Raw genomic sequence first — 16,348 nt, forward strand, 5'->3', positions numbered from 1 at the left:
GGTTAATAAACTTCTTGAATGTGGTTTTGAGCACCTTAAGGGGTGCAGTTTTTAGAATGGTGTCACTTTTGGGTATTTTCTATCATATAGACCCCTCAAAGTGGCTTCAAATGTGATGTGGTCCCTAAAAATAAAATGGTGTGAAATGAGAAATCGCTGGTCAATTTTTAACCCTTATAACTTCCTAACAAAAAAAAATTTTGGTTCCAAAATTGTGCTGATGTAGAGTAAACATGTGGGAAATGTTACTTATCAAGTTTTTTGTGTGCCGTATCTCTGTGATTTAAGGACATAAAAATTCAAAGTTGAAAAATTGCGAAATATTCAAAATTTTCTCCAAATTTCTGTTTTTTTTACAAATAAACGCAAGTTATTTGAATGAAATTTTACCACTATCATGAAGTACAATATGTCACGAGAAAACAATGTCAGAATCACCGGGATCCATAGAAGCGTTCCAGAGTTATGACCTCATAAAGGGACAGTGGTCAGAATTGTAAAAATTGGCCCGGTCATGAACGTGCAAACCACCCTTGGGGGTGAAGGGGTTAATATCGGCTTTTTCTAGAATTTTCCTTGTAATATAGGAAAGCCCAAGGCCAGAAATAATCCCCATAAATCACTGTACATGGAGACTTTGGGATCAGATCATTTCTGTCCGCGTTGATTGTGGAAACAAAAAATCTTTTCTAAAAAGCCTCAAACTTCTGTGTGTGACTCAGAGCTGAGATCTACAGTGATAGAAGATTCCAGTGCGGGGAAGACGGGAAACCTTCATATAGACGGCCGGTGGGGATGGAGGCAGTGACCGACTCTGGCCAAATATGTTTCTAGAGCTGTAGTAGAAAATGAAGATGTCGTCCTCATCATGAAGTAGTTATTTCTCATGTCAATGTAAGGGGGTGAAGCACCGAAGGAGCCGAGGGGGAATTTCCTTCCTAGCTCCGTGCCCGGAACCATCGAGCAGGGCATTAGGTTCCCCGGGGGATGCTTTAAGGGACTGCGCGAGTACCAGGAACAGGAAGAGGGCATGACAGAGAGCGGGAGAATTGGGCACGCTTTCAGCAGAGCAGCGCAGGGACGGGAGCAGAGAGGATGCTGACAGAGGAGAGGACAGGAGACAGGCACAGCGACTGAACACTGAGGGACCGCAGACACAGGCGCTGAGCACTGAGTACGAGAAGCCTGTCCCTGCACCTCTTGGAGGGCTGGTTGCTCCCCTCCTGTTAGAGACTATCTCACACCGACAGACTGTGCGCCCTGACAAGACGCTTCCCTGCAGTGAGGCGCTGCTTCATCCTGAGACGCTTCCCTGTGATCGAGGAACATACGGTAACGTGACACTGACCTGCCAAGAGAGACTGTCGCAGGCAGAGCCCCTGACCCTGGTGAGGGAACGTCGCTGCCGCAGCAGAGGGAAGAACCTTGCATACAGGGGGATACCGCCATCTGCATACCCCTTGAGTTCTCACGTTAACCTCCCATATGCCAGTTGGACTATACCTAGGACCCCAGAGACAGATGACATAAAGCACCCCTGGTGCCTGGGTGCCTACGTGGGAGAAGAGTGATCTCTATAAGCAAGATCTCCAGGAACTGATAAGTTTCATCCCCATAAGAGAATAACTGTCTGTTGTTTTACACTTCTGCTATTTCTTCAGTCTCTTATATCACCTGTTACAGCATTTTCTCTGTTACATTATATGTTCACTAGATATTCTCCCTGTAAATAAACCTCCCCTTTTACTGTTGGTCTGCCTGCTCCATGGTGACATATATTCCTCCTGCACGTTATTACATTTGGTGTAGTCGGCAGGATGTCACACGAAGACACGGACAGAGCGGACCAAGCAGTCAGAGAAGGCCCCAAGACCAGCATCTGGGTCCCCCTCCCAGGGCCGTGGGGTACTCGGTACCGGGTCGGTGTCGGCGGGATGTGTCACAGCAGCGTTGATCCGGTCCGTGGCCCTGGGCGCCCAAGTAATGGGGAATGCAATTGTGGAATGTAGTTAGATGAATAGTTTGTGACGCCACCTGTGGTGTTCGGCAAGTGAGATGTTAGGCCAACGCTGCATGCAGATCCTCTGGGGCTAGTGGTGTGTTGCAGCCAAGATGGTGAAGCTCCCCACAGTCCTCTCTGAGTGACTTCCTCCCTCAGACTCCCCGTCTGACTGACCTCTAATCCTAAACCTCCCCGCTCTTTTATATATTCTAATTCCACCCGCCTCCCAGCACGTTTAGTGTTCCAAGCAGGGAGCCACCAAAGGTGCTCTGCTACACTCTAAGCAAGGAGCCGCATTGTGGCTTTGCTGAACTACTCTGTTGTGTGGGATGCGAGTGTTGGAGTGTGGTCGGGAGCCTCCAACTTACCTGGATGGTGGGGCACCACACCTCAGGAGGAGGTGCAGTACCTCTGTGGCGGCTGAGCCTCAGGGGCGCCACACATCTCCTTGGGGGCCATGTTGAATAACCTGCCGAGGTTTACAGGGAATAATGTTTTGTTATGGAACTGGACAGAGAGAATTCAGGGGTTACTGAGGATGCACCCCTTGGCACCAGCCCTAGAGGCAGAAATAGCCTTGATGGCCCTAGAGGGGGAGGCACGGGACTCTGTCATGCACAGACCCCCCTAGAAAGAAATACTCTGCAGAAAGTGTTACGTATCTTAGAGGAGACACATGGGGACCCCACTGACGTAGGGGAACTACGGATGTGACTGTTCCATCGGGTGCAAAGAGAAGGGGAGACAGTGACACAGTTTATGAACTCCCTACAAGAGCTTCACACTGCTATCAAAAGAAAGGACGGGGTAGGTGTAGGGGCAGTAGACATGGTGCTCAGAGACCAGATGGTGACAGGGTTACGTGACGGAATGCTGAAGGAGGCTATGCGAGAACGCCTGCGGGTGAAGCCAGGCATGTCCTTTTCTGAAGTAGGTAGCGAGGCGCGCACGCGTGAGCAAGAGCAGGATGTGACAGGCTCGGTGGGAAAGGTGCAGAGTGGGGAGGCAGCTAGCACTGAAGACAAAGTCCCCCGATGGGTGGAAGACCTGAGGATGGAGATCAGTCAGTTCCGAGAGGAAATGGTGACTACCAGGAGGGCCCAGGCAGAGGGGCCCGAATCACGGATGCGGGGAAGAGGAGCTGTTCCCCGAAGAGAAGCTACAGCTACCCCGAGAAGATGCCCTCTCACATGCTATACTTGTGGAGAGCCCGGTCATATTGCCCGGTGGTGTCCCCAGCGGAGCCGACCATCCCCGCGGCTCCCGTTAAACTAGGGGGCTCCGAGCGCGAGGGACACCGCGAGAAGAGCAGAGGAAGAGTGAAAACAGTCCCACTAACCTTGTTTCCATGTGCCCCTTGGTTTGGGCCGAAATCAACGGGAGAGCTGTGCGATGCCTGGTAGATACCAGGTCACAAGTGACAACCATGCCTGAAAAATTTTTTTGTAGACACTTCACGGAGGCACTGCGACCTGAGTGGGGCCCAGTCATTAGACTTACGGCAGCCAATCACCTACCCATCCCGGTCGCAGGGGTGGTGTGGCTGAACATAGAAGTCCGTGGAAAAGATGTGGGAAGAAAAGGAGCAGTATTGGTAGATGGAGAAGCCGCTCGGGACCATACTGTGACCCTGGGCATGAACGTTCTTAAAGACCTCAGAAGCTTACTACTCAACAAGACCCCAGATCAATTCTTACGACAGTGGAGTGATCAGACCCCACAGAAGAAGGTCTTTCAACAACTGATCCGGGCAGCACGGGTCCGGGAAATCTGCAGCGGTGGAAAGGAACTAGGCAAAGTCTTCATCCCTGCTTCTGTGAATCGAGTGCTACCCCCTGGACAGACCGTGCTTCCCCTGCCAGTGCGAGCAGGAGTCCCACTAGAAGGAGCGGAGGTGCAGGTGGAGCCTAGCCCAGCCGACCAATTGACGTCAGGGGTACTAGTCGCACGGACCCTCGCCACTGTGCGAAACGGCACCGTCCTCGTGCGCTGTGTGAACTTGGGAGAGACTGATGTGACCCTGGCTCCCAGAGCAGAATTGGCCCACATTCTAGGTGTACCAGACGAGCTGGTGCCCTCCGAAACAGCGCAGTTGACCACCAAAGCGGAAGACCCATGGTTGGTGGTGGAGGTTGCCCCAGATCCCTAGATGTTACAAGAAGGCCGCCGGATACTAGAGCAAATGCGGGCAGAACTCTCAGAAATGCCCTCTCACCAGATTCCCCAGGTGGAGGCCTTGCTGGGGAAGTTCCAGGAGGTGTTCGCAAAGGATGACGATGATTTTGGACGCACGACGGCCATTACCCATGAGATACCCACTGGGGACCCGGCACCGATACGGGAGAGATATCGCCAGATACCCCCACAAATGTATCAGGAGGTTAAGGGAATGCTGTCACAGATGCTGAAGAAGGGAGTAATCCATGAGAGCCAGAGCCCGTGGGCTGCCCCCATCGTCTTGGTGTGGAAAAAAGATGGAACTCTACGTTTCTGTGTGGATTACCGCCGGCTCAACGCTTGCACAGTGCGAGATTCATATCCACTGCCACGGATAGAGGAGTCCCTGTCAGCACTGGGAAACGCCTGATATTTTTCCACACTAGACCTGGCCAGCGGGTACTGGCAAGTACCCATGTCTGATCAAGACCAAGCCAAGACGGCCTTCATTCTCCCAATGGGACTATTTGAGTTCGCCCGCATGCCCTTTGGGCTGGCCAACGCCCCGGGAACATTTCAGCGTCTCATGGAGCGGTGTCTGGGGGACCTGAACTTCGAAGCCACCCTGATTTACCTTGATGATATAAACATCTTTGCCCCCACCGTTGAAGAACACCTCCGGAGACTGGAGCAAGTTCTGAGTCGGCTACAAAAATTTGGTTTGAAGGTGAAACCCCAGAAATGCCACCTCTACTGAACACAAATTGACTGTCTGGGGCATGTGGTCTCCGCTGAGGGAGTGAAGTCCTCGCAGGAGAAGATCGCTGCGGTGCAAGAGTGGCCGACCCCAAAAACCGTGAAGGATGTACGAGCGTTCCTAGGACTCACAGGATACTTCCGGCGCTTTGTAAACGATTTCGCCCGCATCGCAAACCCCCTCCTCGAATTGCTGAAAGGAGTACCCTCATGTGCGAAGAACAGGAATGTGCCTTGGGGAGAACAACAAGAGAAGGCATTCCAAGCCCTGAAGAAGGCCCTGACTGAGGCCCCGGTGTTGGCCTATGCTGATTTCACCCAGCCGTTCGTCTTGCACACTGATGGAAGTCTACTAGGACTCGGGGCAGTACTCTCACAGATGCAGGACGGGAAGGAGCGTGTCATCACGTACGCCAGTAGCTCCTTACATGATTCCAAAAGAAATCCGGAAAATTACAGCTCGTTCAAGCTGGAGCTGATGGCACTGGTGTGGGCGATGACTGAAAAGTTTGCAGAGTATCCGGCTGGCTCGGAAGTACACATGCGTAAGGGTAACAATCCGTTGGCCCACCTCGAAACAGCCAAGCTTGGGGCCTTAGAACAAAGGTGGGTGGCACGAATGGCAAAATTCCGGTACAGGATCTCCTACAGAAGAGGAGTGGAAAATACTCATGCTGATGCCCTTTCGCGAGTAAACTACCAGCCACAAGCGCCCAGCCGGGATGAAGAGTTGGAGGCTATTGAGGTTCCAGAATTTGGAGGGGCTGCCAGGACGGTGGCAGCGATGCGGGAAACAGCTCAGGAGAGTACACCCGAGAATTTGTTGGAACAACCCCGTGATGAGTGGGTCTGGATGCAGCAAGAAGATCGAGAGATAGCCCAGCTGAGGCGGTGGCTCGTAGCCGAACAGATGCCCGTCCAGAGTGAGCGAGCAGACATGCCCCCTGAGATGTTGAAAATGGTGCGCCAGTGGGAACAGCTACAGTTATGGGATGGAAACTTGCACAGGAAAGTGTACCTACAATCTGAACTGGGCTTCGTTTGGCAAACGACCATCCCCTTGTCCCTGGTTGAGCCGGTGGCTAAGGAAGCACACGAGAAGGGAGCACACTTCGGGACGGAAAAAACATTTCAGTGGCTGCAACGGTTGTTCTATCACCCCCACATGAGGACCGTCATGGAGAAAGTATGTCAGCAGTGCCGAAATTGTGAACTAGTTAAGCCACCAGAACAGCGAGCCCCCACAGAAACGGTGAGGTCCTCTGCACCCATGGAGCTACTGGCCGTAGACTACTTGATGATTGGCCCAGCACACCAGGGCTATGAACATTGCCTGGTGATGATCGATCACTGCTCCAAATTTGCTGTGGTCCCACCCACTCGGGACCAGACTGCCGAATCTGCGGCCCATGCTATCTGTAAATACTTCATTCAAGTATACGGGTGTCCCAAGCGAATCCATTCGGATCAAGGGGCCTGCTTTCTGAGGAAGGTGATGGAAGAGTTGCATCACTTGTACAAAATCGATAAGTCTCGGACCACCCCTTACCATCCACAGGGGAACGGAGATTGTGAGAGGTTCAACCGCACCCTGATCCAAATGCTGAGGAAACTTGAAGATCAGAAAGCACTCTGGACTGAGTCTGTCCCCGAATTGGTGTGGGCATACAATAACCGTCAACACAGTACCACAGGGTTCACACCCTATTCACTGTTCTTCGGCCGACCCGGGAAGGGACTGATTGAATTGGCGTTAGAGCACGAGGAGGACTACCCGCGGACGGGGGTGTACTCCTGGGTTCGAGAGCATCGTCGCCGGTAGCCGGACGGCCATTCAACGGTTGGTGCAGAATCGGCTCCGGGGGTTGGAACACCCGCAGGTCCCTCCCCAGAAAGGGACAGCCCTACGTCCAGGGGATTGAGTCTTAATCAGAGAGAAGCGCCCTAACAGCAAATTGGGGTGTCGGTGGGAGAAGAGCCCGTATAGGGGGAAGCGACGGCTCGGGAGGCGAGGACTCTTCTACGAAGTTCAGCCTGAAGCAGGTGAAGAACTCCCCACTCATACATTACATCGGAATATGCTGCGTCTCTGTTTGTCTCAAGATCCTCCAGTGGTGCCAGCTGTCCCAGCGCCCCCGGTGGCTGAACCCGTGTTCGTTCCTGAAGCAAAGAAGACGGAGACTCTCTACTCCTTCACGGAGATGCAGAAACTGGGCTGGTGCCTGAAGCGACGGAAGTAACTGAGGAGGCTCCAACTTCCACTTTTCCGGTGGCTGATTCCACTACCTCCACTGATCTGAGACGTTCTGAGGAATCAACAGCAGGTGTGCCCCCCAGACGCTACAATCAGGACGAATTCATTTGGCAGCAAATTGTGCGAGGTCTGGACGATTGTCAGCAAAAACTCCAGAAACTGTCGCCCGTGGAATGGCGAGCTCACAGAGAGGGGGAATGTAAGGGGGTGAAGCACCGAAGGAGCCGAGGGGGAGTTGCCTTCCTAGCTCCGTGCCCGGGACCATCGAGCAGGGCATTAGGCTCCCCGGGGGATGCTTTGGGGGACTGCGTGAGTACCAGGAACAGGAAGAGGGCAGGACGGAGATCGGGAGAATTGGGCGCGCTTTCAGCAGAGCAGCGCATGGACGGGAGCAGAGAGGATGCTGACAGAGGAGAGGACAGGAGACAGGCGCAGCGACTGAACACTGAGGAACCGCAGACACAGGCGCTGAGCATTGAGTACGAGAAGCCTGTCCCTGCACCTCTTGGAGGGCTGGTCGCTCCCCTCCTGTTAGAGACTATCTCACACCGACAGACTGCACGCACTGACAAGACGCTCCCCTGCAGTGAGGCGCTGCTTAATTCTGAGATGCTTCCCTGTGACCGAGGAACATACGGTAACGTGACTCTGACCTGCCAAGAGAGACTGTCGCAGGCAGAGCCCCTGACCCTGGTGAGGGAACGCCGTTGCCGCAGCAGAGGGAGGAACCTTGCATACAGGGGGATACCGCCATCCGCATACCCCTTGAGCTCTCACGTTAACCCCCCCATACGCCAGTTGGACTATACCTAGGACCCCAGAGACAGATGACATCAAGCACCCCTGGTGCCTGGGTGCCTACGTGGGACAAGAGTGATCTCTACAAGCAAGATCTCCAGGAACTGATACGTTTCATCCCCATAAGAGAATATCTGTCTGTTATTTTACACTTGTTATTTCTTCAGTCTCTGTTATCACCTGTTATAGCATTTTCTCTGTTACATTATATGTTCACCAGATATTCTCCCTGTAAATAAACCTCCCCTTTTACTGTTGGTCTGCCTGCTCTGTGGTGACATATATTCCTCCTGCGCGTTATTACATCACGTGTAATGAATATCTCCTGCAGTATTGGTAATGCCGATTCCAGAGTCGGTAATGAGACGAGAATTAGCGTTATGGAAGATGAGTCTATGAGGAACGTGTTCAACTGCCGACTCCGAGGAGGAAACTGCTTGTTGTCTGTGGCCTAAATATATAGGTTTTATTAGTAGATGTCAGGGAAGAAAACTAAACCCTGTAAAATAATAAATCTCCTCATATGTTTCCCTTATTATCTCCAGTAATTGTATTATTACACAGGATTCTTATGATGTTACATCGGATCATCTTCTCATTCAGGTCTCTACAATATCGGATCCTCTCAGTGAAGATCTTCTACAAAAGAGAATTTTCGTGATTTACCCATCAAGAATGGATATGGACAGAGACAAGATGGCGGAGAGGATGTTACACCTCACCCTAGAGATCCTCTTCCGTCTCACTGGAGAGGTGAGAGATTCTGATGACGTCACATTACATCATTCTTATCTATGGGAATAACAGATGGACAGAACTGGAGAGGTGAGGACTCCGGAAATGTCTGTTGTGAGATTTATTAATGTGTCTCTCCATAACCAGGATTACACAGTGGTGAAGAAGACCTCTACTGATCGCTGTCAGGACCCTGTGTCTGAGGGATGGGGAAGACCCCTGAGCCTAATCACGGGACCTCCACCTCACCCCCTGATCCATGAGGACATCAATGACCAGAAGAACCTAGAACTCACCTACAAGATGATTGAGCTGCTGACTGGAGAGGTGACACTGCTGGGAATGCTGGGACATTATACAGTAACACTAGGAAGGGATCGGGGGGATGATGGTATCATTGGTATCATTGTATGTGTTAGGTTCCTATAAGGTGTCAGGATGTCGCTGTCTATTTCTCCATGGAGGAGTGGGAGTATTTAGAAGGACACAAAGATCTGTACAAGAACGTCATAATGGAGGTGCCCCAGCCCCTCACATCACCAGGTAATAGACAGGACTAAATACACACGGCCTATAATTATCTGTATGTAGAGAATGAATTCAGTCCCTGTATGTGTTTCCTCCAGATCTATCCAGTAAGAGGACAACACCAGAGAGATGTCCCCGTCCTCTTCTTCCACAGGACTGTAACCAAGAAGATCCCAATGTTCCTCAGGATCATCAGGTAGATGGAGAGAAGGTGTCAGGAGATCTCCCCTATGATGTGTGGACGGCTGTGAAGGTCTTGTGCTCAGTCTTGTTTTATCCACTAGTATTATATGTTTTATACTTGTGTAATGAGAACGGTGGAGATGGCAGGATTAGAGCTGATCATAGATGGGACTTCTCCATCTGTCTGTGACTCTTACAATATTTATTTCAGGGTGAAGATCTGACCCATATTAATACTACAGAGACATATGTGAGGGGTGATGAGTGGTGTAAAGAGGAGATTCCCACATATGACTACCCAGGTGAGTAGTGACCACTGAATGCAGAGAAGTCACAGATTCTTCTCGGTCACCGGCTGTGGCTGCTTTATCGGTGGTGTAGTCCGGCCGTATTATCATGATCACCATTTTCCCTCTAGGCCACAACATTCTCCTCCACCCAAAACTGTTCAAATGACTTTGGGCATAGAAAACCCTTTTCTATAGAACTTACGACCTGGAGTATCCACCTATCCCCTGGGATTAGGAGACGCTGACCGTTACCTGCCCAGATCTGTAACTATAAAGCCAAATGACAGCGTACGTAGAATGTGCTGACAGGTTAGGATATCACTTGAAGAAAAATATTATGATGGGTCTGTAAGAGAAAGTGGAGGGTAATGATGCTGTTGGCTTCCTAGATCCCTGAGATCTTATCGGATGAATCTTCTCTCCCTTCTGTGCTGCTGAATGTCTCATGGTCCCACAAATAACCCGATGGCTTCAGGTCTCGTCATCCTGTTCGTGACGCCAAGATTGGAGCACCCTCACTCACCAGGGCCATGGGGTACTCGGTACCGGGCCGGTTGATCTTCTCAACGGGGTGTCGTCACGGCAGCAGTGACCCGGTCCGTGGCCCTGGGGCTCCATTACAAAGGGGGGTTGTTTCAGTGTGCTTATGGTGGTGAAAGTTTATAAGTGATTCGTGACGCCACCTGTGGTGTTCGGCAATAGAGATGTAAGCCGACGCTGCAGACAGATCCTCTGGGACAGATGGTGTGGTGCAGCAATGATGTTATAGCCCTCCACAGGCAGGGCTGTAGTCCCAAGGCAGTGTGGGTGAAGTGACACTTAGATGGTGTAGTGTCAGGCGCAAGAGATGTAGTCATGCTGGGCAGGTTGGCGCAGGAATAAGCGGAGGACACCAGGCATGCAGTTCCAAAGCTTTACTCAGTCTGTTGCAGGTACAGGTGCCCGCATCCGTGCCGTGTCCTCTGGGTCAGGAGCTCAGCCAACATCCAGGCAAGATGAAGTACTCCCTTCCAACACTCCGCCAACATATGTGCTTTTTCTGAACGTCTCCTCTTATAGCGCCTAAGAATGAAGTACTCCTAGTACTGAGTTACACTGGAGTTCCTCCTGTCAAATGTTCCTATGAACTCTACTTGTACGGCAGACAGCTGTAGCCTGCTTCGGGGACACCTTGCTACTGAGTCCCGGCTCACTAATATGTTGCTGTTGTGCCCCCAAGTCTTGTGTGGGAATAAAGTGGTCACTACTTCTATTCCTCTGGTGTCTGCTGCAGGACCATTAGTATCCGTACCACCTCGGGGACCGGACCCCGGACTTGCGCTTAGAACTTGAAAAGGGTTCTCCTCTAACCCTGGTCCTTGTTCTCTTATTCTCCTCATGTTCCATGCTAATCCTTCTTCCCAATGGAGAATCAAGCTTCCTTTCTCTCTCTCTTTCCTGTGCCAGCAGACCCAGATCACTGTGGCCTGCTGCAGCACTTCCTTCTTCCATCCCTCTCCCGGGGATCTTCTCTGTCTCACACTCTGTCCGTCTACATCCTCACTCTCTGACTGAGTGCAAGGACTGACTGCCTGAACTCAGCTCTTCCCGCTCTTTTAGGTGAACTAAACTCCACCCACCTCCCAGCACGTTTCGTGTTCCAAGCAGGGAGCCACCAAGGGGTGCTATGCTACACTCCAAGCAGGGAGCCGCCGAAGGTGCTTTGCTACACTACTTTGTGGTGTGGGGTGCAGGTGTTGGAGCATGGTCAGGTGTCTCCACCTTACCTGGATGGTGGGGTACCACACCTCAGGAGGAGGTGCAGTACCTCTGTGGCGACTGAACCCACAGGGGCGCCGCACTTACCTACCCCGCACTCCCTCGCAGCGTCCTGCTCCGTTGCCAGCAACTGCTATATGCTTGTAAGCAGCGCATGGCATGGACATCACAAGCAGAGCACAGCTGCCAGGACTATGCACGCAAAGGGCAGTGAGTATTCATTTCTCTTCAGTAGTGCACAGTGTCAGCCTCCGGCTCCCTGCTGCTACCGGCGGTCACATGTGCCGCTACTTAAGATAAATGAATATTCATGAATTCTCACTGTTCTCAGCGCTGCTTACAAGCATAAAGCAGTTGCTGGCACCGGAGCAGTACGCTGTAAGGGAGCCACCGGGTAGGTAAGTGTAATGGTTTGTTTTTTTAATGTTTTGTGATGGGGCCATGTATACCAGGATAGGAATCTGGGGTGGAGGCCACTTATAAGGATGGGGCCCTGCATACCAGGACGAGCTGGGGCCCTGCATACCAGGACGAGATGGGGCCATGCATACCAGGATGAGATGGGGCCCTGCATACCAGGATAGGGATGGGACCATGCATACTAGGACGAGATGGGGGCCCTGTATATCAGGACGACATGCGGCTATGCATGCCAGGACGAGATAAGGCGGCATGCATACTAGGATGAGATGGGGGCCCTGCATACCAGGACAGGATGGGGGCCATGTATACCAGGATAGCGATGAGGGGGCAATGTGTATCAGAATGGGGGTGAGGGGACCATATATGCCAGGATAAGGGATATTAAGTACAGAATTGACCACATTTTTTGCTTCAATTTTTTTCCTAATTTCTTCCTCTAAAACCTAGGTGCGTCTTATGGTCCAAAAAATACGGTAACTTCAAGGAGGATTGTGATAAACTACAGGACAAACATTACACCTGTGCCATGATATATCTCTATGCTGTGCATGGCTGATGGCTGTAATATACATTTATTCCCGCCTGCAGGACATGTGTTGGCTCCAGCCCTGGTTTCATAGATTTACTAAATGTCATGAATTACATTATATTTTCCATCCTAAGGAATTCAGATTACTGCACAATCTCTCCTGAAATGGGGGCGCTAATACTTTCTCTACTCTTCTGATCAGGATTCATAGTGGCTCCAATGGTCCACCATAAACGAGTGCAACTCCGGTTTAGTGTTCTCCCCTCGTACATACGTTGTTGTTGGGCATGTAACATATTTTTTATTCTATGTCATTTTTTTAACCTGTTCCTTCTGTATGATAGTTTGATTGTGGTGGGATCGGCCTTCCTGCCTAATGTGAGTCTGTAACTCCCTGATAGTCTTGAAAAAAGCTCTCCATTGCCTCTTCCAAATGCCTAAGATCTAAATTTAAAGTGCCCCTGTCTGCAGGATTGTGCTCAGTAACCTACAGACACTGTCAGGTCAGCGCCGTTATACTGATTACAGTGATACCTGGTGATGAAATCCGTCTTGTGGTTGTTGTTTAATCTTTATTTGTAGTTTTCAGTTAATGAGATTCTCGTGCTCTGGGGCGGGGCTGTGGGTTGGGCTGTGGGCGTGGCTTTATGTGGTGTGAGGATTACATATTCATCTGTCCAAAAAATAAGGAAAAGAGCAGCACGAAAAGGCCATAGTCCTGTTTCTTGCCTGCATTTATCCTGCCCTCACAAACCTTGTCCATGTATGCTTTTCTGAAATAAGGGACTTAGGTTTTCTTATGATGCTGTAAACGGAGTGTGCTGCTTTTTTCCTTATTTTTTGGATTGTCTCGTGTGCTTCTTCAAGCAAGCACCTTTACTACCGTGCTTTCACCCTGCAAAGTGTTTCTGATTCAGAGTCCACCCACTCCACCAGTAAGTTGACTGTTTCTTATTGCCATTCTATTTTTTTCTTTTTGATTTACATATTTATCTGTATTGGCTTATGACAGGTCGCTGACCCCTCACTGACCTGCCCCCATTATTACATAATGCATATAATAGTGTTGATATTATTGTTGATAATGCCTATAATACTGTGGCTATTGGGAGGCTTAGAAAAAAAAATTTACAAATGACACTGGCGGCGCCTGTCCAGTAGCCTCTATCGCTTACTTATAGATGCTACTGCGCAAGTGCCGCCATCGCCAGTGACATTTTTCTGGATGTAATTTTTTATGTAAAATAGGGGGCAGGTCACTGAAGGATCAGTGTCATAAGCCAATACAGATGAATATTTACGCAGAGCAACACATAAGGCCCCGCCCACAGCCCAACCCACAGCCACTCCCACAACCCACCCCGAAGCACGAGAATCTCATTAACTGAAAACTACAAATACAGATTAAACAATAACCAGCCCCCAGATGCCCAGAAAAGGCATATCTATTAGATGCGCCAATTCTGATGCTTTGCCCGGCTCTTCCCACTTGCCCTGTAGCGGTGGCAAGTGGGGTTCATATTTGTGGGGTTGATGTCACCCTTGTAATGTCAGGTGACATCAAGCCCATGGCTTAGTAATGGAAAGGTGTCTATCCATTACTAACCCCATAGCTACATGGTAAATAAAGACACAGTCAGAATAAAGTCTTTTATTAGAAATAAAACAAAACGTTTTTTTCTTTTTTAATTAAAAATAACAAACAGTTATACTCACCTAACGGCTATTTCCACCAAAGACCTCGTTCTGTAATAAAAGTAAAATAAAAAAACAACAATATACCATACCTGTCTGTCGCTCTGTCCCACGCCGTAATCCATGTCTGGAGGATAATTAGTTTTCAACCTGGACGGTGCCAAGATGCGACCGTCCAGGCTAAGAACCACTGGTGAATGAGCTGCTGTAAGCGCAGTATCATTGACCAGCAGTGACATCATCAAGGTTTCCATCCAGGCTAAACCGCAGTGGCCACAGGACCAAGGGAAAAAGTCAGTGATGAAGTCACCACAGTTCAAGCTAAGTGACTTCACAGCAGATCACCGTGAGAATTCTCTGTTAGCTTTAAATAAAAAAACAAAAACTGTGTTTTGTTTTATTTCTAATAAAAGACTTTATTCTGGCTGTGTCTTTATTCACCATATAACTATAATATTAGTAATGGATAGGTGTCTTATAGACACCTCTCCATTACTATGTCGTGGGCTTGATGTCACCTGACAATACAAGGGTGACATAAACCCCACAAATATCAACCCCACTCTCCACCACTACAGGGCAAGTGGGAAGAGCCGGGCAAAGCGCCAGAATTGGCGCATCTAATAGATATGCCTTTTCTGGGCAGCTGTGGGCTGCTATTTTTAGGCTAGGGGTCAATATCCATGGCCCCTTACTAGCATGAGAATACCAGCCCCCAGTTGTCATCTTTAGCAAGGCTGTTTATCAAAAATGATGAGGACCCCACGCCGTTTTTTTTAAATTATTTCTTTAATAAAAAAAACAGTGTGGGGACCCCTCTATTCTTGATAACCAGCCTTGCTGAAGCTGACAGCAGAGGGTTGCAGCCCCCAGTTGTGAGTTTTCCAGACTGGTTATAGAAAATACAAGGGAACCCACGCCGTTTTTTCATTCATTTATTTAGTTATAGCGCAGGCGGTGAGTGAGGAATACTCCCATCATCCGCTCCTGCTGTCACTGTTCTTAGCAGCAGCAGGTGCAGGTTGATGGGAGTAATAGTCCCAAAAGCCCCCACCTGCTGTCATCATTCTGACTTTTATATAACTCTCATTATTCTCCCCGCTGGCAGAGCAGGGGAGAATGATGAGAGCGTCTTCAGCACCCGCCGGGGAACAGCGCTTACGGTAGCGCTTCTTCCCTGTCGGCCATCCTTGTGGTACTGATGCTGCAAACGGGCGGCACATAGGTGTCACACGTGTGCCACAAGTATTACACACATGGACATCTCCGGTACCAGAAATATCAGGACGTGTGAAACCGGCCTTATACACAGTTCTCTTTAAATCCCTAATATTTCTTCTTGAATCTCATCTGACAGAAAATATTGGAGCTTACGATAGTATAGATTGTGAAGTCTCTGAGACCCATACTCTAATTACACCAGAGAGGTTTCACCACTAGCTACTCATTTATTACTGATGGAGACTGTGGAGTTTGATCATTTCAGTAGTTCCTAATCAGGCCCCATTATTAATATCTGACGTGTGTTACTTTATGTGGTGGTAAGTTTGGAATTCTTCACAAAGAATAATAGAAAACAAATGGATCTTACAAATTATTCTCCAGCTTCGCACTATACCCTACATACGGTTGTACACTACTGTCTGGGCACATGGCAGTGTTCAGAAGGGAAGGAGCGCCATTTAGCTATATGAATGCAGATCTTGCTGGAATAATTTGTAGACACAATGTATTGGGAGCACTGTTCATGGTCAACTGGCAGCTCAAAAGATGTCCACCATGAACATGCTTGGCTCTATCTTCTCTGCTTGCCATATCCCAAGGATTGCCTTGCTCATCGCCCTTTAACACCCTCACATGGAATCTGGACTTATACAGGGACCCCTAGGCTTGGACCATGGTGTTACCTGCTATTCTGTGGTGTTAGATGGCAAGTGGAATAGTCAGGTAGCTGGGTCAGAATCAGAAGGACAGAATACAGAATCAGAAGACGCAAGAGTAGTCAGTAAACGGGCCACGGTCACAACATGAAACAAATACACAAGCCACAAGCTGAGCACAGAGGACTGAACCAGAGGAGAACAGCGCTGTATCTGGCAGATTCCGGCCATGTGCTTTGCGCTTTAGTAGGGTGTGGTACTTTCCAATTGGCTGAAGTAGGGAGCAGATTACTCCAGCTGGACAGCAGGAACAGATCCCAGATGAGATTGGACACACCATATGCAGAAGCCCTAATATAA

General features: G+C 49.7%; 1 protein-coding gene across 3 annotated transcripts in view; it reads left to right on the forward strand.

Moving 5' to 3' along the window:
- Nucleotides 1-16,348, forward strand: part of LOC141099673 (oocyte zinc finger protein XlCOF8.4-like) — a 65,144-nt gene that overhangs the window by 45,910 nt on the left and 2,886 nt on the right. For 2 of the 3 annotated variants that reach the window (XM_073587634.1, XM_073587635.1), the window contains exons 2-6: nucleotides 8,571-8,720; nucleotides 8,850-9,029; nucleotides 9,122-9,245; nucleotides 9,329-9,483; nucleotides 9,625-9,715. In XM_073587634.1, coding sequence (XP_073443735.1) covers nucleotides 8,643-8,720; nucleotides 8,850-9,029; nucleotides 9,122-9,245; nucleotides 9,329-9,483; nucleotides 9,625-9,715 — 628 coding nt within the window. In that variant the 5' untranslated portion in view covers nucleotides 8,571-8,642. The remainder of the gene's footprint in view (nucleotides 1-8,570; nucleotides 8,721-8,849; nucleotides 9,030-9,121; nucleotides 9,246-9,328; nucleotides 9,484-9,624; nucleotides 9,716-16,348) is intronic. The other variant, XM_073587636.1, reaches the window with a different exon arrangement.

Source organism: Dendrobates tinctorius, unplaced genomic scaffold (assembly GCF_039654945.1).
Source record: "Dendrobates tinctorius isolate UK_male_01 unplaced genomic scaffold, ASM3965494v1 ptg000101l, whole genome shotgun sequence".
Classification (NCBI taxonomy): Eukaryota; Metazoa; Chordata; class Amphibia; order Anura; family Dendrobatidae; genus Dendrobates; species Dendrobates tinctorius.